This window comes from Pleurodeles waltl, chromosome 7 (assembly GCF_031143425.1).
Source record: "Pleurodeles waltl isolate 20211129_DDA chromosome 7, aPleWal1.hap1.20221129, whole genome shotgun sequence".
Taxonomy (NCBI): domain Eukaryota; kingdom Metazoa; phylum Chordata; class Amphibia; order Caudata; family Salamandridae; genus Pleurodeles; species Pleurodeles waltl.
The window spans coordinates 124,689,689-124,709,821 of NC_090446.1; the positions used below are offsets into that span (position 1 = coordinate 124,689,689).

The following is a 20,133-nucleotide window of genomic DNA, read 5'->3' on the forward strand; positions in this document are numbered from 1 at the left end:
GTGATACTTGTGAGTATACCCTTTGAACAATATCGATAAAAGAAGGGGTGGCTAATACCTTATCTCAAAATGGACAGTCTCATAAGTCGAAATCTGTATTTTTGATGATCATTCAATTAATTATTATGCTGCCATGTGTGATCTGTAAGTATAAGATATGTTTGTTTTGTCTTTATAGGCCATGTCCCATTTTAATAATTAGTATGGTAGTGTCCACCAATTGCAGTGCTTACCTTACTATGTATATTTACTTGCATGTACTAAGTTTATTTGGATACCCCAGATGTGGAGGAAGCGTATCCTAAAAAGTTACAAAAGTTAATCCTCACCACGTATAAACGTTAATCCAAACTTTCTCCCTTCTCACCGTATGAACTCATACCTTCTCTTGCTTGCCTACAGTCCGCGAGTGCCTTCGAAAATGTGTAAAAGGAGAGCGTTTTGCTTTTCAGCATTTTAATGCCCGCCCCCTATGGCCATAAACATTGAGGACGGACTCATCCTGATGACGTGCTATCCTCGCGCTAATTTGTAGTTGCTATACAATCGGTAGTCCTTTTCTATTGAACAAATCAAATGTACTCCATTAGGTCCGCGAGTATAACGGGATACACCTAAGTGGAGTCCGCTTTCATTCTCAACGTGTTCAGATAGCCCCCTCTAGCCTGAGACATTGAAAACAGACTAATCTTGGTATCTTACTTTACTGTGCTTACTGAAAGTTACACATAAAGTGGGAAACCCTTCACTAGTAGACAGGTCTAATCTCTTATTTGTCCTTAAACATATATACAAGATCAGTCTATATATCTTATTGCGCTATTTGCGCGTGCTCAAAACCTCAACTCAATTTAGAAGGAAAAATTAAGACATCTATAATGTATTCTAGATACAAACTACAGTATGTATGTGTGTTCCATTCTTCAACCATATACCATCCACTAATTATGTGTAGGAGTTATAGCCTATTGTTTATGCATAGGGACTGTTTGTAACATAAGGAAATAAAGATGTTATCCCCATAAATATGTGTCCTGATCCATGATGGAATATATCATAAACCTCATTTCTATCTGTCCCCAAGAAAATATTCTAACTCATGGTCAGAATTTAAACCATGCTCCACTGCCCCTAAGCGAATAATCCAAACTGATTCTCCTTTGCATCACTCACTTGGAGTGTTTGTGGGAGGACAGGGACACGACTGGTATTTTGTGCCAGAGGGGACGAGTTGTGCACTTCATTAGGGGACGGGTGGGGGGGGGTGCTCCACTACATCATTTTAGAAGTGGCTCTGCAGTATTTGTTCTCTGGGCCAAGTTAATCCAAAATGTGTGCAGGTGATTTGCTCCCTTTCAAAACTGGTGCAGATATCCTCCGCTTCTCTGGGAGTGAAGCTCAAAAGGGAAAAACACAGGCCAGATACAACAGAAGAGGTTGGTGGAGGCAGAAGCAATATTGTGGGGGTGGAGTTGCAGTGACTGGATGAAGGAAGCACCAGGAAGACTGGTCAGAAGCGACAGCGCAGTCCAGGTGGGAAGAAGCAACATGGAGGGCATAGGGAGTGTAGCAAAGTTAATAAATGAGCTGTGAGGGGCAAAAACCCAACGGGTAAGAATACCAGCGCAAAAGCACACCTGTTTCTGAGTGAGGGAAAGCAAACAGCAGCTGAAGGTGGAAAGAGAGGGGAAACCAAAGGGCAATGTTAAGAGTGGGAGGAGGAGGAAGCAAAAGACAACAGATGGGCATGGAGTTGGAAGGGAAAAAAAAAAACACTTGGAGCTCTGGGGTGAGTAGAGAAGCACCCGAGGAAGACCGCTGTAAAAAACATGAACTCTCATATGAGTGATTTACAGAAAGCAAAAAAAAGAGCTCCCAAAAAAAGTAAATAGGCTCTGCTCCACAAGCAGGACAAATATAAGATACAGACTAAAACAAAGCCCAAGGTAAGCAATGGGCCGAATGTATTCCTAGGTAAGCCTTTGTCATGTCCCCAATATATCTTCCCAGTAAAGGGGTTGGCATGCAGGAGTTTTATCTATTCGTTTCTCTGCAACAAATCCCCTTTTATGCAATATCCTGTAAAGAATCCAAGATCTAACGAATCTTTAATCATATTAACAGCTATCACTCTCGGTGGTGCACCCCACCATCAGATCAATTAGCCTTCTGATATTTTAAGCCATATTTGTTTGTGGGACAAACCCCTATCTAGTCTCAGTGCATCCTCTATTTCTGTGTTGCCTTTATTCTAACGACTGAAGTTCTTCCTAGTATCAGGCATTCAATGCTCAACAAAGAGGGGGGTCTGTATGACTTATACTCACAGAGGAGTCCGTTGTTTTGTACAGAGGTTTGGTTATCAGAGCTTCTTGACTTGTGCATGGGTATTCTTCATTTTGTGACTCCAAATACATATTAATTTGTTTGGAGTCCAGGAAGTCAGCATAAGTGGTGTCCAATTTAGAGGAACAACTTTTGCTTCTCTGCGCTTTGTGATTTTTATTTTTATTTTTATTAGCTCTTTTATTTTCTACAAAAAATGTGTTTCTCCAGTTCTCTCACTAATTTGTGAGACAATCTAGACAGTAGCAATTTTGTATATAGACTAAAACTAAACAGCTTGTCCGCATTTGTAGATCAATGCTTACTTGTTACTTAACTGTGATTCAGTGTTTGCCCTTTTAGGTCGAGCCTGCAACAGCATACGCGCTCTTGCTTGGGAAACACTATTGTTAATTGCTGTGCAACATTTCTGAAAAGATTGACAAAGCCAATGGATATCAGATGGGGAAATAGCTTGTGTTTTTGCCAATGCTTGTTGTTAAATACCAGCTTTCTCGCATGTAAACTACAGAATGCTGAATTGCTGTGATCCATTTTGGTGCTGCTGATTGACAAAGCAGATATATTAAATTCTGCAATTGTATTTTGCCCTGATAACTACATTGCCATCTCCATCCTGTATAAGATTATTTCATTTAGGTGGTTTGTAAACCAATGATGTGATTTTGAAGTAACTTACTGGTGCAATTTTGTAAAGACCTCAAAAACCAGCAAAAAACGATATAGTAGTCATACGGTGGTTAGTCTAGCACGGCAAGATGAAAATTGTCATACTTCTTTATTCATTTTTGATAACCAGAGGAATGGTTCCGGACAGGTGACTTCTTTGAGTTAAGTTTTAAAAAGCTTCATTTCAGCTCTGATTTGGGGGATCTAGGGCATTTCACAATTAGGCTCCAATCCAGCCAAGGAAGGATACAATCAAATTTTTAATAGGGAGATCAATGCCAGCTGTGTAAATCTTTTGGGTTTATAAGATGCGTTCAACTTTTGTATTTTGGTACAGTGGTCTATGCCACTTAAAAACCATGTTAGTTTCCTATGGATATGTAATATTAAGACCCACCAGGCAGCACAGCAATGGTCTGGTTCTGTGTAGTGGACAGTGGGTCAGCTTGTTGAGTCGGTGGAAGAGCCCCGGCGAGGTCTCCAAGATTTTGACAGAAAAGCTTGGGCCAGAGGAAGGAAGAGATGGAAATTTCCCCATTGATGTCTATATGTTTTTTCTGAACTTATTCTAGTCTATTCTTGGGTTTACACCTGGACATCTATGTGGCAGAATGGTTTCAACAGGTTGGCAGGTTAAAGATGCAAAAGGCTTAATTGCTGCGAGCACAATATTGGCAAGTCTTTAATTATTTTTGCAGTTGCGGGCACTCTTTGAAATCCTTAGTGCTGCAAGAGCAGTTCAGAGGGTGGGGACCAGAATGTTTAGTGACATTGCCGAACATTCTAAATTTGATCTAATAAATTGAGAGGCGGAAGAGATTGGCACATGGTATGCATTGGATCAGTTTATTTGGCTACAGTACATTGGCTGCGTATCTTGAGGCCATTCAAGTTTATGCAAATAGTATGGAATTGCTATCTTTCTTTTACATTAAATAATTTCATTGTAAGAATTATGTATCAAAAAGCTGAATGTGCTGGGCAACTAGGTTTGGACATTTGGAGAGCGTTTTGTTAAGATGCAGCATTATTGGCGAATAAGTAACCATTGTAACTGGCGAATATAGTGCAAACTTTTTTTTTTTGTATCTTAGTTTATTCGGCCCTAAAAGATTCTTAGTCAATGAATACTCCAATGTTTGTTGCCTTTATATGGGTTTCTAAAAGAGGTTCATGAAGTTTAGTCACTTCAAGGTGAATGGTGGAATAAATAGACCCATTAATCTGATTTTGTTCTCTGTCCCCTTGAGGCAGTGACCTCTCTGAGACTTTCAGTCCTTGGCATGTTTCAGGCAAGTTGCATCTTTCTGCCCTTCTTGAGCTCTTTCAAGAGTTTAGGTGAAGTTGAGCATTATTTGTGGACATATTGACTAAAAGCTTGTGTGGTTCAATAATGCTTGCCATTATGACTGTGCACTGTAGTTCCTGAGGTTTGGCGAGAGTGGTGAACCTTGAAGCATTCCACAGTTTACGACGGAGGTTTTGTACAAGAAAGGATCAAGATTCACTTGTTAAAAGTATAACAATGTTTAGGTCTGGCCTCGTAATAAAAAACACAATATTTTAAAATAAAAATATATAATTCTTTGGGTCAGCCATTTAATCGCTTGTGTGCTTAAACTAGGTCTTCACATTACAGTAATCCAAAACCAATGATACATTTTCTATGTGCCTTTGATCAAAAGCGAGGCCAAAAACTTTGGGTCAGTTGTGGGAAACTTTCTAAATGAGGGCAAGACTCAAGTTGTCTGCACAGAGGGTTTCAAATGGGTTTGGGGGGGGGAAACCAGCGGGGAGTGGGTGGTGCAACTTACCTGGAAGTGAGGAGAACACCCACCTTTAGGCTGGCGGCGTTTAATCTAGCACCCCTTATTGGGACGATTAGACCGGATTTAAGCAGAACCAATAACCTACATTTGTCATTAGTGGGGCGTTGTAATGTCTTGAAGATGTTTATTCACTCAAAAGTTGCGTACATGTTTAGGGCTATACTGCTCGAAGTGAATAAAAGATGGCTGACCAAGCAGGATGGTCTATGCTCCAGCTTTAATGGCAGTTCAAAAGACATATGATCCTACCCAGGAATGGAAGCGGATGGACCGCACCAGTTTTATGCTATATTATTGGTCCGGTATGCTGTATGTATGCAGGTTTTAAACACGGATCATATGTATAGTGTAACATTTTCTGTGTGCCAATGAAAAAATATTTCCCTATTGATATGCGTTAAAAATAAAATGTTTATTTATTTACCTAATGTAAGTTTACTTGCCTCCTAGCAAACACATGTATTGTTCTATTAAAATTGTATGCAGTGGATAATTTGTACATATAAAATGTCTTTGGAAGCATATGGCTGAGACGTTTAGGTGGCGGCATTTTCTTTTTTTTTTTAAACTTGTGTGCCATTTACTTACTGTAAACAAGGAGAGCAAAATAACCATCACACTCGGTTGCCTAGGCCATTTCTATGGGCTTTGTCCAATGCTTCTTGTAATAAAGAGGCATAGCAAGTTATAGCTTCCTCTGTTTCTGCCAGAACTACCATTTGTGCATTTATTTGCCATGTCCTAGCACAACAAAATGCCACTAAGGCCCCTGTATATCGCAGTAGCGCAAAACGTAGCCTTAAAAACAGCTGAAAGTCATTCATTGATAACATTGTAAAAGTACTTCCTTTTATACACCTGGACGGCCACCTCATCCAGTACACTCCTCTTTTGTTAGTATTCATTTCTCTCTGGGTGACCTCAGCAACTCTTAGACAACAGCCAGTGCTTTAGAGGAAGTGCAGGCTAACGTTTACTGCTCTATATTGTATATTATTCATTATTTATTGCCACTTTTTATGGAATAAAAAACTTAAAGGAAACCCACTTGAATGAGCATGCCAACATGACCTCTTTTTGGATTAAACTGTCCTTAGCAGATCCGTTTTGAATCTAAGTTGGGCTGCTGAGCCTTTTGTAGTTCTATCTCTGAATAAAATGAGTACTCTTGAGTTTGCTTACTGAGACACGTTTATAGCACAATGCAACCCCGTGGCTGTTTATGCAGATACTGTATGTAAATAATGAATATTCTGTATTGTCAGCTCTCCCTAGGACATAGAAGGCCCTCTTACCCCACCTACATCATATAATAGTGCAGCATGCTGTGCATGTAATCGTTCGTAGTTGGTGTCGGATCTGTCCTTTCAAATGCTCCTCCTTTGTCTCACATGCTTGAGTAGCGTGTTTCTAGGATCACATCATGCCCTTAATTGTATTACTCTTTCTCTGCTCTGCATGACCATTTGTTATTGGCACCTTTATAAGCGTTCACCTGGCTCGAAAGCTTCAGTGGGACCACTTCCTGACCTCGCTTCCTGAGGCTTGACAAGCTCAGAAAGTGGCTACTGGCTGTCTTCAGTGTATTGTGTGGTGTATTGATTTTGTATATGACTGGTTCTGCATAATTCTTAGCTATTTGGGGTAGACTTCCACAAGTAAAGTAGAAAAAACATGCTGCTGCCTAAACCTTTATGGGCATATGCTTGCATGGATAAAATTAAACGTATTAGCGGGTTGCCATCTTGTAATTGTACATTGTGAGTATTTGTTTTAAAGTTCCAGCATTGCGTCAGGTTTAGAAAAAAATTAGTTGGCCATCTTGGAACAGTAGAACAATGAGATGCGATGGACAGTTCCATTCCATGATGGTAGCACAGTTTAGAGGTAGTGGTTGTGAAGGATGTGGTGCACTGCATAGAAAAGCAGTGGCAAGTAGCCTGTAGGCACTTTCTGGGTAGCTGAAGAATACTCTTAATAATCAATACTCGGTTATCAAAGAAAAGTAAAAAGTGGATAAGCAGTGGAATGTGAAAGGAGAAAATGTAACACTAAAGGACTGTCCCTGGTACTGAAGCACTCTTTCAGGTGGCTGTGCCTGTATGATCAGAAAAATGCTGCCACAGGGCATAAAATCAGTGGCATAACTAGGCCGACCTATTGCCTCATGATCTTTTACTGGTTTGGATTCTTGGATGGAAGCACAGGGTAAGTAGCTTCTACAGATCAATTACCTGACGGGATAGGCCTAAAATCCCTATATGTTAACAAATAAACACTCTCTCCCCGCTCTCTCAGGCTAGTGACACTGTAGTTGGGTAGGGTAATGAGATGTAGCCTACTTTTAAATAAACAAAACAACAACAAAAACAGAGAAATTCACTGAAAAAAATCCCAAAGGTCAAAGTGACGTTATCTAGGTGATCTTTTTCAGTTGAAATAAAACCACAACTAATGTTGGAAAAAAAATACAGAAATTCACCACTCAAAATTTGCTAACTACAACTTGCACCCTTGTCGTGCACTGTTTATGACATCTCATATTATATCGCTCACGGTTTGTTAAATGAGATAATTGATGACATCTCAAATGGAATATACCATCACAAACAGACATTTTAACAACTTTTTCTGTTTATTTAAAAGATTCAGGCAGACAGCTAAGCCTGTTGGGCCTTTCAAGAGATTCTAGCAAGAGTTATTATAGTGCAAATCTTCTGTCCCTGGGATTTGACAAAGAGCGTAATCAACACCAGACTCATTGCCTACAAAGGTAATCTTTGATATTTTTTGTTTTAAAACCATGCACAAACAATCCGCCCTTAAAGGCATATTTGCTTTATCTGGTGTTTTGTATAAATCAGGCCTACTGCGCTTATCACTTTTTTTTAAAATTTATTTTTTATACTAAACAGATCAGACATGCAGCATCCTGAGATAACCTTACTAGAATGATCATAGTTTATATCTTCTTTTCCCCATGGTTTGTCAAATCCTTGCCTTTGCGATAATCTCGGCGATGCCAGGTTACAAAATACTCCCCCCATAAGCTTTAGCATAGTGTAATAACCCACCCTTAATGAAATCTTCTACTCCCAAGAGTATGTCAGAGCGGGGGAGTAATCTAAAACCCTTGGGTACTAAGGGATTCTATGAGATTTTATGTAACAAAATACCAGCCAACAGCCTTTGATCCACTGTGATGACCTTATGGCTTTAACACATTTTCACAATAAATAAAACAGATCTGCTACCTTTTGCCATATGTTTTCGCAATAAACGGATCAGAATTATGGTATCCGATATAACTTCACCCAGTGAAACAATCAGGCCTGTGTCCTTTATCATTGGCTTGTCATCATAGCCAACTCAGGCCTACTTTATTGAGCACAATCTTTCCCATAATATATACATCATTATAGTTGGCAAAGTAAACTACATTCTCTCCTAAGAAGACCTAGCAAGGATTATCAAAGAGCAAACTTTCTGTTCCAATTTGTCATAGAGGCTAACAAACTACAAAGCCCTTGCCTTCTATGGTAGTCCGTAAGCTTACATCTAGTGAAATAATTTCTGTAGTCTTTGACTCAGAGTAGTAACAATCTACCTTTAAATTCTTATTGTGATGTTCTTTCACAATAAATTTGTTGGGCCTACCGCCTTTATTGTATCTTTTCATGGTAAATCAATCAGGCTTATAACCTTGCTCATTGTGTTGTCACCGTAACAAATTCAGTTCTGCTATGCTGAAATGCGCACCCCCTGTGTATGTAGTCATAGCCCTGTGCCTTAAATCGCAACTCAAACTTGCATGCTGTATGTCTGTTGTTGATGAGGGCTGGCTTCCACCTCTAAAAGCAGCACTTTTGCATGGGTTAAAGGCAAGAAAATCTATGTATAGATGTGATCGGAATGCTCAGTCCCCCTCATAATTGGCGAGGCCCTACATAGGTGCAGCTAATGAATAGGATGACTGGACCTGGGAAGGGCAGTGGCTCTGACTGTCATTGCTGCTTGTACAGGTCGGTGCTCTTTCCACTGCCAGCCTGCTTACCTGTACCCAGTAGTTCTCTCTTCTTTCTGATTTCGTGCTCTGAAATATAGGACAGCAGGCTGCTTGAGAGAAAGGCAGAGACTGTATGACTGTCTTTTAGTATGTGGCAGCCTGTGTGTGTGGTGCACTACTGAGTGTGTATGCAGACTTGCCTAAGGTAGGGAGCGCACACATGGTATCTGGGCAGCATTCTGGTAGCATCACTTGTTGTTGTAACCGTCTGTGCTTTGTGATAGCCAACCCGGTCATAATGAACGCCTCTGCTCGTTAGGGGAAAATCCTACCTGTGATATTATGACCATGTGGAAATTATAATGAACACTCCTTACCTAAATATGGCCATGACATATTGCAGACATCATTGCCTTTGTATTTGTCATGGCAGGTAGGATAACAGCCATCCCTGGCATAATTGTGGTAATGTTAACCATCTGGGGAACAGTGGTGTTTATTTTGTCCATAATGGCGACCAGTGCTTGAGTTGGCCTTCCTAGACCTACTGTTTGCCTCAATGGCATAATGGTGCCCATATAAGACATAGTGATGTCTATCTTTACCAAATTGCTGTGCCAGATATAAAAATGAAAACCCCTTGACATATAGTGGGCATGCTTGTCTTCTCTTGAACACACATAGCAAAGGAGGATACAGTTAAAATATGGGGATTTGACTGGCTCGTGATGGGTAGTCTTGGTACGTGATGGTGATACATGGGCATGAAGCAAAATCTGCCTTCTTTGGTGTGTGTATATCTGACATTATTACATGGGTATATTTTGCGTAAAGAAGCAGATGGGTGAGACCAGATTTGTAGTTATATAAAACAAATCTGGTATTTGTGGAAATGGTTATTTACAGACAATGACAACTTTTGTTTGGTTGATTTGGGTATTGCACCTGAAAAAAAGCTGTTTAGGAACAGGTTCTCTATTTAGCAAGCTGACTTTAAAAGAAAAACATTTGTTTTGCAAAATCTTAAACCAATCCGAGAAGAAAAATATTTATATTTTCAGAAAATAGGCCAATGTTGGGGGCGGGGAGGGGACAGTTGTACATAGTGAGCTTGATGCCCTTTTTGTTGATGTCCTTTCCACTGTGCCAGAACATACTCTTGCTGTGGCTGCTGTTTCGTAAAGTATATAAAATGCATCTCTACTGACCTAGCTTTATATGACCATTTATTATCATGTCGCTGTCTTTCTTCCTGAACCTGTAAGATTGGTATCCCGTAATAAATGTGTGTGATGTTTAACGTTTACCTCCTCTATAACCGGAGTGGTAGTTCTAGTGTCTAAGCCTCTGAGTTCAGTCTGACCTGAGAATAGTGATATTGACTTTTTATTGACGTTTTTGCATCTGAGTAACATTTCAATTTTCCATCCGACCCCTTTCAAGTTGATTCACAGGAAATAACTGAGTATTGACGTAGAAGAGGCAGAATGGGAAAAAGGAAGTGGATTGGAGAAGCGAAGATGGGTCCCTTAAACATATTGAAAACAATAACTGGAGGTCGTCGGATTGCACACTCCAAATTTTACAACTGTCCTTAACTGCTTCACTGCAGTGGACAAATATTACATCTGCTTCAGTGTTAGCGATGCAGTGCTTGTGAATTGTTTGTCAACCCCAGTGCTCCTCAAAATCTTTCACAGTTTACACTAGAATAATTTTCTATTTTAAAAAGTCCAGGCGTGAGGGGAAAAGCTTTGCTCGCATTCCTGAGTTTTTTTTTTTTAATGTATTTATTTTGGTGTGACTCGCATTTCATTGACTTCATAGTAAAGCTCCCCCCCTTCCGTTATTATTATTCGGACTCTGCTTTAACTTTGATCACTGTTCAGGGTCACAACTCTTGCCTCTCCACGCACTTGTGTGTAGAGGAGAGGTATAGCTTAAAAAGGACAACATCATGTTTCCTGTGGTACTTCTCCGAAGTGGATCCCTGCTTGGATCACTAAAGGACCACTATTCCCAAGCTGGGATCCTCCCCACCAGACACCTTTGGGAGGGAAAGGGCACTAGGTATGGGCAAGTGCCCCCTCCATAGGTTTTACTATTTGAACAGTCTTTCTGTCTCTGTGGGGAGATTGGGTGAAGTTACCCCTCAGTGCCTACTACCCCCTCTCCCCCAGCTGCCACCACAAAGTGGCGCAAAAAGTGCTAGATGCCATCTCAAAAAGCCCCCAACAGTCTTTCTGCCCCCGAGAGGCTTATTGGTGTGCCCCCGTATTTGTCCCTGCCCATTGGTGGATGGAAGCAGAAATCCTACTAACTATGAGGGAGTTAGGGGAAAAAAATGTGAGGCCGCACACTCTGGCAATGGGCAGTGCCTCAACCCAAAAAGGCACCAACAGGTATTCTGTTTCCTAAGGCAGATTTAAAGGAGTTACCCACCAAAATGATTCCCAGCCCCTGGGTCGACAAGCCCACTGGACACAGGGAAAAGGTCAAAGAAAAAAAAGAAGGGGTTTGGGAACCCCACCTGAACATTGGGCATGCACCCCCTAATCAGCACCAACTGGCTTTCTGGACCCCTTCTGGAGCTTACCCTCTGTAAGGCCCAGGGATGGGAAAGGGGGGGGGGATGCGCAAATGCCTACAAGACACCAGAGAGGGGGTAGGAGAAGAGCAGGTGGCCTGCCCGGGCATCGGGCTGTGCTGACCTAATTGTTTTTCTGGCACAACAGCACCCAACCATCGTATCCCCTGCCAGGGGGGAAACATTGGAGGATTTGCTTCCAGTCTGCCCTGAAAGATGGCAGGAATATTTTAAAAAACAAAATAAATAATGGGATGGCGGGCAGCCTGTCCTGATATCAGTTCACACCCTCACTCTTCAAGCCCCACACTCCAGAACCCTCTCCCCCTCCTCCCGTCAGGTCCTGGAACTTCTTCTTCATCCACAGGAGGCAATGTGGGTTCTTTTGCTTATCTTTTTGACACACGACCGACATAGATAGGGTAGATCCCAATGTCCTCTCTGCTGCGATGGTAAATGGCTACAGGGAACCCTACTAAACAGACATTCCTGAAAGCTACACACCCAGCGGAGTTCTGGATGGTGTGACAGGCATGAATCCCACTATTTCTTACCCAGAATGACCTGAAAACTACAACCTTTGGCTAAAACCACAGATTTTCCTCACATTTCTGTGAGGTAAAGTTTGTTGATATCTATGAGGATCCACAAAATTCTACCATCCAGCGTTCCCACACTAATCCTGATGAAAACTTTACCAAGCCTGTGTGGCTGGGCCTAGCACTGTGCAGCAGGAGCGGATCAAACCAGGGACAACCATGGTTTCCTGTTTGATCAGCTCTCGTTGCAGACTCTAGGGCTAGGCCAAGCCAAGCACTGGTCTAAAAACTGCGCTACGGACTTAGCCAAAAAGTTTTTTTCTAATACTGAAAATTGTATTTCTCTGCACTGCGTTTTGATGCCTTTCCTGTTTCGGGTGATGGGAATAACCAATCAAAATGGGTACAGTTTTTATTCAGAGAACTGTGGAAACTCAGTAGTTACGCGTTTGTTATTAAAAGAATTTCTTGCCATCTAAATGTGTCCTTAGATGTGCATCTAAGGACTCATTTTACGAAATGCTTTCTGATTCATATGATAGTATGAGTCACCCCAAATTCAAAGTTGTACAAACCGCCACTTTTCCTAAACTTGGTATCAATAGCACCTTAGATTTCACCATGGTCGGTACACAATGAAAAATCATAGTTACCTTTTCCTGCCACCAGAAGTGTGTAACAGATGTAATTATGTATTGCTTTCAAGGCACAGAAAACACAGATTAAGACTGTTTCATCTAATTGTATTTGTTCCTATTTTTCTAATATTTTTATTTCAGTGGTTAGGTTCTTTGGGAGAACCATGAGAAGTACACAAATTACCCTTTGCTCAATTTGGAATGTGGTCTAGTTTTCAGAAGTGTATGGCTTTAGCCAAGTTTACGGCCAGGTTTCGTATCAGTTTCCACCACAAACTTTGCAGGTATGTTTAAACCACCAAAAATAGGAAACCTGCAAAAACTGTGGTAACATTTTTTTTGTACAACTCTCCTTGTCCTAAAAGCTGGTAAGATGGTCATTTTAGCACAGCGAACCCTTGTTGATGCAATTTGTAGAAAGATGTTTGCACACTTTTGCACAGCACCCGCCCCTCGTTATTTTTTCTGCCTGAGACGTTGCTATACTTTGGCTGTTTCCTCTGTTCTCTTGAGGGGAACCCACAAGTTTGGGTACCGTTACAATGTGCAGTATGGATGGGAGTGAGAAAGGCCACAAATATTGCCTAGAGGATACTTTTTGTGTAAAAAACAAATCAACTATATAGGGTTAAGTATGAAGTTTACAACATCAAAAAAAGGCTCCGCATTGAGTCAGGAAAACCCTCAGCAGTTAAGGGGTTAAAAACAGTAACTGCCACGGAGATTTTTAGAGAAATGTTTTGAAAACCACCACTTTTCTACTATATTATTAATAGTTTTTCAGTGGAGCTCTCTGCTTGAGGCCTCATTAAATTATATGGAAATTCCATCTGTAGGTGTGTGCCCTGTAAAAGCAGTCACCAGCTAGCTAATTCATATGAAAATGTAACTGAACAAACGGACTTTTGTTCATTTCTTTTACCAGTTTTTTTGAGGCAGTGGGGAACCACCTTTGAGAAAAGCTAGGCTGTCTAGGAGATATTCCCAAACATTATTTACATCCAACTGGCTGCAAAGTTCAGCAGTTGTCACAGTAGTCCACCAAGGTACCCATGAAGTCCTTCATGACGAACTCCCATCCCCAAGGAGTACGAAACTGCCAAATCTACTTCTAGCCATGAAATTCCTTGATTGCTGCTTCCCAACAAGATAGATCTCGAATAAATGTAAACTGACAAACCAAACAAACAGTTGGTGACCATGAGAATGTAGTGAAACCCCACTATAATTTGCCATGGCCCCTACAAGCGCGTACAACAGAGAAACAATTACTAGAGAAACCATTACTATAATTAAGGCCTCATAAACCCCTGAGGGGTTAAAGGGCTAGAAAATTTGCATGCAGACTAATCCAGGAGACACTTTAGGCCTCAAACTGTGTGGAATGCGCTGTGTAAATACCAAAGCAATGGACTACAATGCAATCCATTATACAGTTTGTTTTTAATAAGCAAAAGCCGTTTTACGATCATTCTTTACCGTATCCAAAACTGTGATGCAAACTATAAATGTAACAGTAGTAAATATCAGATAAAGATCAGATACCACCAGGGCTTTCAGTCTACTACTCAAGAGCAAGAGGTAGCAGACATTTTCTCACCACTTCATTAGTGAAAATCCTGATTGAAAAGAATGTGTGCTTGGTGTGGGACCACCTCCCACTGATGCTAGCTACATAGCGAAGGCAAGAAATGGGAGTATTTAAAGGCCCCGGTGATGGTCTGATTAACCTGAAATTAAAATGAGTTCATTATGGCCTTCTTGAAATGGATCATACCTTACAACAAAAAAATGAGCAAGACATATATCCTATCCCAGAGTGTAGTGTATATACACTTGATGACTTTCAATATTTTTGTATTCTTGCTGGCATTACCAACACATCCTCAAGAGTCCATGATGAAAGGTTAAAAGTTACTTTGATGCATGCCATTGTCGTAGGAATTTCATAATTAAATTTTATTGTAATCACTTTTATGTATTTTTCTTACTACCTATGATGAGGCATTGGAGCGCTTGACAGAATGTTTTACGCTGGGCAGCACTCTGCTCCAGAATGCAAGGGTAGTGGTTAGTCCAGTTTCTATTGGTTATCGGGATTAGTTGGTGCTGTTCAGTTAACCATTCTATTATCCAGGGAAACAAGAAGTTGGGTTGTGGGAGTAATCTTTGTGGAAGTAATCGTCACCTGGGTACAAAAAAAAGTAATTGAAGAGGAGTGGGGTAGAGATTTAATTTAAATTGAAGGCACAGGTATTTAGTAATAACCTTCGGTGTTTAAGATATTCCATTTTCTTTCAGTATCACTTGAGATGTATGGCTCCAATTATAAAAAAAATATATATATATATATATATATCTCCACACTGATGAATGTATGCTTCCCTGGTAATTCTTTTTTTGAGAAGAATTGGGAACTTGTTGGCAGTTGTGCCAGTTGGTGTGTTAACCTTGGCGATGGCTCATTTTCAAACAATTATTTTGTAAATAAAACCTTCCAGCTGAGCTTATTTGAAACAATGCTTGAGTCTTGGGAAGTGTTGGGGTCCATTTTGTAAAAGTGTTCAAGGTTAGGCCAAGGATCCTTTGTCAGTACTAGCTCTTGATTTTCATGTAAACCTATTGATCTGTCTCCCAGTTTATCCTCCTCCCAATGTGCTTGATGGTGACTCGGGAGGTCGTTTTGTTAATGTGAACCATAGCTGTGTGTGTGTGTGTGTGTGTTTTTTTTTTTTTCCATTTCATAGCTCAATAAAAATATGTACGGATCTGGTTCCTACTTAGTAAATTTCTAAAGACGTTGTTCTTACTGTATGCTGCTCCAGAAATCATTTCCCTAATGGTGGATTTACGTTTATTATTCCACTAATCTTGGTTCTGTAGATGGATTTGGGCGTTGGGATACTGCCAGAACCAGTCTCTTCACATGTAGCTATTTTGTTTTGAAGAAATGTGAAAATTTGTCAGTTTCTAAATTGCTTGTTGTATTAACTTTGCATTATTGCTTTTCCTTCCGATGTAGGATGTTTAAAGAACATTAGCAGAGGCTTTTGCCAATCTCATGATAAAATGCTCAACTCTGCGCCTGCTGTTTCGAACACTATTTTTACAAATGAAGACTGACTTTTCACCTTTTGGTATGTTGCATCTTATTGGTTATTTACTAATATAGATGTTATCAATCCCTCCTTGAACTTCTCACTGCTTTAACGTTAGTTTTCTGCATGTATTACATTGAAAGAGTCCTTTAGTTCTCCCATTTAACCATAATGTTTATTAATATAAGTTTTGCCTTTTGTCTGTTACGCAATTTCTTGTACATACGTTTTAGTTTCTTTGAGATTGCCAACGTGGTAGTTATTCTTTGGAGTACCTTTTTAGGTCTCTTGCAGACAGGTTTTAGCTGTCCATCATCAAAACACCTCTTGTTGACCATACCAGATATTTGTAGTGGGCTTTGTGTCAACCGATTGCTTTCTATTTGCTTGCTTCTTATGTGATGGCTTTTCTTCCACTTCTTATTTGTTGTTTTGCGGGAACAACCTTCTTTACCATTATTTTGATTGGATGCCTTTTATCCTCCCACTGCTCAGTTGGGGAACATCTTTCTCATTCAGGGCTCTATGAGAGTGCAAGTGTTTTCTTTCTCTCTCCCTTATGTACTTCTCCACCCCCTCAAATACCCTCCCTTGTACTCCGAGCGGTACCGTACTTTCCTCCAGGGTTGTCTGTAAAAGTAGACAGTAGGCATATTTATTTGGACGAAGAGCCGACTTTAAGGATTTTTTACGTTTTATCTCCACCATTTAACATCCTGCGTGAATGAGCAGACCTTAGCACACAAAGGCTTTTTTGGTGCTGGGAGAAGCTGGCTGTTGCACTTTAGCAGTTTGTGCTGAAGGCAAAACTTAGTATGACTGAAAAGGAGACGGCTCTTCCTCGGCGGCCAATCAATCTCCTCCTTGGTATACCGCCACTGCAGCAGACCATCAAACGACTGAGCATTTGTTTCATCACGGAGTCATGTTGAAAGTAAATTTGACCTAGACTGGCATTTTCCTTTAAATGTAGACTCTTTCTTATACTTTCTCGATTCTGTTCTGTTTCCTGAGCGAAACGTATTTGAAAAATAAATTCTCTGGCACCGATTTGCCTAGCATTCCTGGAATGGCGTCCATAATAAGTAGTAACTGAGCCAAGCACTACAGTTTTCATCTGAAAATTCTCTACTATGTATGCAATTAATACTCTGCTCAACTTCTACGCCTCCCCTACCTTTTGATGCTTATCGGAATGGCTATCCGAATACTTACCTTGTTCAGAAAATCTATCTTGTTTCTTAGCCATCGTTTCCATTTATGGAGTGCTGGCAGTGCTATATACTTCCCTTCTAGGAATGACACTTGTGATCTCATCTTTGCTTTAGCTGGGGGGTGTCACCTGTGCTCTGGAAAGATGCAGAACACACAGCTATTACTGGTTTGGCCTAGGGCGAATAGCTTGCAAACATCCTCAATTCACGTGGGCAGAGTAGGGGGTGCAGAATGTTCCCGTTAGAAAAAAACAATCTTTTCAATATTTGTTGCTGAGAAAGATAGTTACTTACATTTGTGTTTATGTAGTGGTAACAAGTCAATTTTGGCTGTCAAACATTTTTTGCTCTGAAGTATCCAGTGGAGAAAGTGGAGGACTGTGGATGTGTGGGGTGTTAGCTGTTAAGACTATAGCACGAAGGAACATGTTTAACAGCTATTGGTTAACCCAGTAGGTCTCGCCTTTGGGACCTGTTGGCTTTGCCGGTTGTCTTTAGCTTTGCTGTACAGCATTCATCATGCTGTGCAGCAGGGCTTAAATGAAAACCCAACACCAACAAAAAAACAAGCATTTGCAATGCAATGGGTCTCGTGTTTGCTCGAGGTAGAGCTATTAGCGTTCTAAATTCCTAACTGGACCTTTTTATTGCCACACAAACTGAAAATAAAAAGTAAAACAGTTGACATAAGCGAGCCGATTCAGAGCGCCGCTGTGAGCGCCAAGAGAGAGACAAAAGGAAAAAGAAGTTCGCTCACAGTCAAAGTTATCATCAAAAGTGCAATTATACGTGTAACAGGATCTATGGCCAAGGCAGTAACAAATTTGCCCTAAGGAGGGACAAACGTAAAGCAGTTACCAACTAAAACAAAGGATTTTTAAAGGCAAGCCCACGAACGAGTGATGGTGATGGGTGTGTGGTGGGCGTGGTTAAAAGCCCGGATACATACCAACATGATGGAAAACAGTGCTTGCACACTGCTATGCTCGACTTAAAAACTAGGACCAGGCCGCGTGCGTCATTTTGTAGACATGCACTCCACTCATGCTCCAGACTACAAAATGACAAAGGTGTTTTTTTTTCTGTTTAGTTACTGGTCTGGATGGTAGCAAAAAAGAAAGTGTTGCAGCGTTTCCCTACCTCCTTTCAAGCGGGTGAGAGAAAACACAGGTTGAAGAGCCAGAAGTAAGACAGGGTGCTGGTGAGGGAAGGGAAAGCAGCGGGTGAAAGAAACGTGAAACCGGGTATGAAGCACACAGGTGAGCAGGCAACAGGGCAATACATGGGTGGGAGCTAAAGAGTAATGTGGAGCTGGCAGGGAAGAAGCTCACGAGCGAGAAAGCAATGGGTAGTGTGAGAGCATGTGCAACATGGGGGGGGGGGGCTCAGAGAATCACGTGTTTGACAGATGGCAACACAGAGTACATGAGGAGAGAAGTAATTGAGGGAGACGGCTAAAAACAAATGCACTCTCCGAGTACTTAACCGAAAGGAAAAGCTGGGATAACTAGTAAGATGCAAGCCAATGAGTGAGAGGAAAGGCAACTATTGGTAAACTGTGGTGGGCTCCAAGCACCTGTGTGTTCTTGATAAGCCCACAATATGTATTGCATCAGACTGAGAGCTGTGGGCTGCAACGATTGGTAGATGGAATTAAAGATGCAAGTTGGTAGAAAAAAACAAGGCAGCATCATATTTTTTCAAGGGTTCTTGTTGGTTATAAAGATTAAACAATAATTTCTATTGGCTGACTAGTGGAATTAACTTTCTTATGTACATGCCCAAAATGAATAACCTAGAAATAGCAATTTCTCAAGCACTCTAGACATTCCCTGCCACTCCGAAACCAACCTTCGGGTACCATTCTTGCCACACGTTCACAGGCCATTACCACCTTTCTGCTGCATTGCTGCATCTATATTCCATGCGCCTGAGAGATGAGATGACTGTATGGTGTGGACTCTTCTGGTTATTTCACTGATGTTTGCCTCTGAGCAAACTGGGTCTCTTTTGTGTCAGCCCTTTGTGTATTAGGTTTACTTTTTCTATAAAGCAAGGGTATTGTCCCAGTGGTAGTAGATCGCTGCAAGATGCAAAAGTCTGACCGAGAGATCAGAATGCGTGCTGCAGTAATAATGTAGAGATTAAAGTCTTTAGTGAGGTAGGAGATACTGTGTTAGTTCAAGTGGACTTGGGAAATGCGTGTGTTTGGTTTTTTTGTTTGTTTGTTAGTTTTTTTGGAAGAAGAGGCTGAGCAGTCCCCTTTTAACTAGCAAAATGAAAAAACATCGTGTGTAAGAAGTTTCACCCGTTTCGTAAAAGGTGTGTCGAGATTTTTTCAGGTTTGTTCCTTGTGACCTTAAAGTGAAGGAGGAACTGATTATTAGGGAGGTGAGCTGGCTGTGTCACATGAGCAGTGTAATGTGTAATAAAGGTGATCATAAATTGGCTTTTGTGGTATATATTTCTTAAATATGGCAGTATTTCAGTGGTTCTGTGCATTGGAGCCAGAACCATGGCCCAGCTAAGTGTTGTTGTTGGTTTTTTAATTAAAAAAAAAAAAAATTCCCCATGGAATTTCTGTTTTTGTTTTTCTTATATAATACAGTTCACTACCAAGCCCTACCTCACACGGCCTGTGGCCAGGACCTGTACTCATCCTGCCATTGTGGCCCACCCTCACTGTACAAGGCCTTTGACAGTGTGCAGCAGGAGTTGGTGGCAAAACCTTGCCTGCAGCCATGCCTAACACCCAACCCCCTACTAGCAGCCATTCCCTCTTTATGTGAAATAGGCAGTGAGCAGGGGGTTGTTTTCAGTGTTTGAACTGCAACTAGGCCCTGCACCCAACCAGCTGCAGGCAGTCAAACAAGATGTCCATGTCTAAGCTCCCGGGAGACTGGGGGGGTGGGGGAGATGGGTTTGCAGGCCATGACCTGCAGCCAGCCCGTCCACCCTCAGTAATGCTGCCACTCAACCCCCATTGGGTACGACCTTGTGAATGAGAAGTGATTCACATTTTTAGGGCCGAGCGTGCAAGCGCTCTGGGCTGTTGTAATTTCTTTGTGGGCTTTTAACCATGCCCACTCTTGCTATTCATTCTTTGGTGTGCTTGTTTTAAATGCTTCATTTTTATTGGAGTATTTTGTGAAATGTCCATCCTTTGTGTGCTGAGTTCTCTCCAAGGCTGCTTCACTAAGTGACCTT

At 41.1% G+C, this 20,133-nt stretch overlaps 1 protein-coding gene across 6 annotated transcripts in view; it reads left to right on the forward strand.

Annotated features, from left to right (window-relative positions):
* ZBTB46 (zinc finger and BTB domain containing 46) overlaps positions 1-20,133 on the forward strand; it is a 232,109-nt gene that overhangs the window by 14,885 nt on the left and 197,091 nt on the right. For 4 of the 6 annotated variants that reach the window (XM_069243264.1, XM_069243263.1, XM_069243261.1 and 1 more), the window contains exon 2: positions 15,637-15,751. The exons of the other annotated variants lie outside the window; for them this stretch is intronic. In XM_069243264.1, coding sequence (XP_069099365.1) covers positions 15,676-15,751 — 76 coding nt within the window. In that variant the 5' untranslated portion in view covers positions 15,637-15,675. The remainder of the gene's footprint in view (positions 1-15,636; positions 15,752-20,133) is intronic. 6 annotated transcript variants of the gene reach the window in all.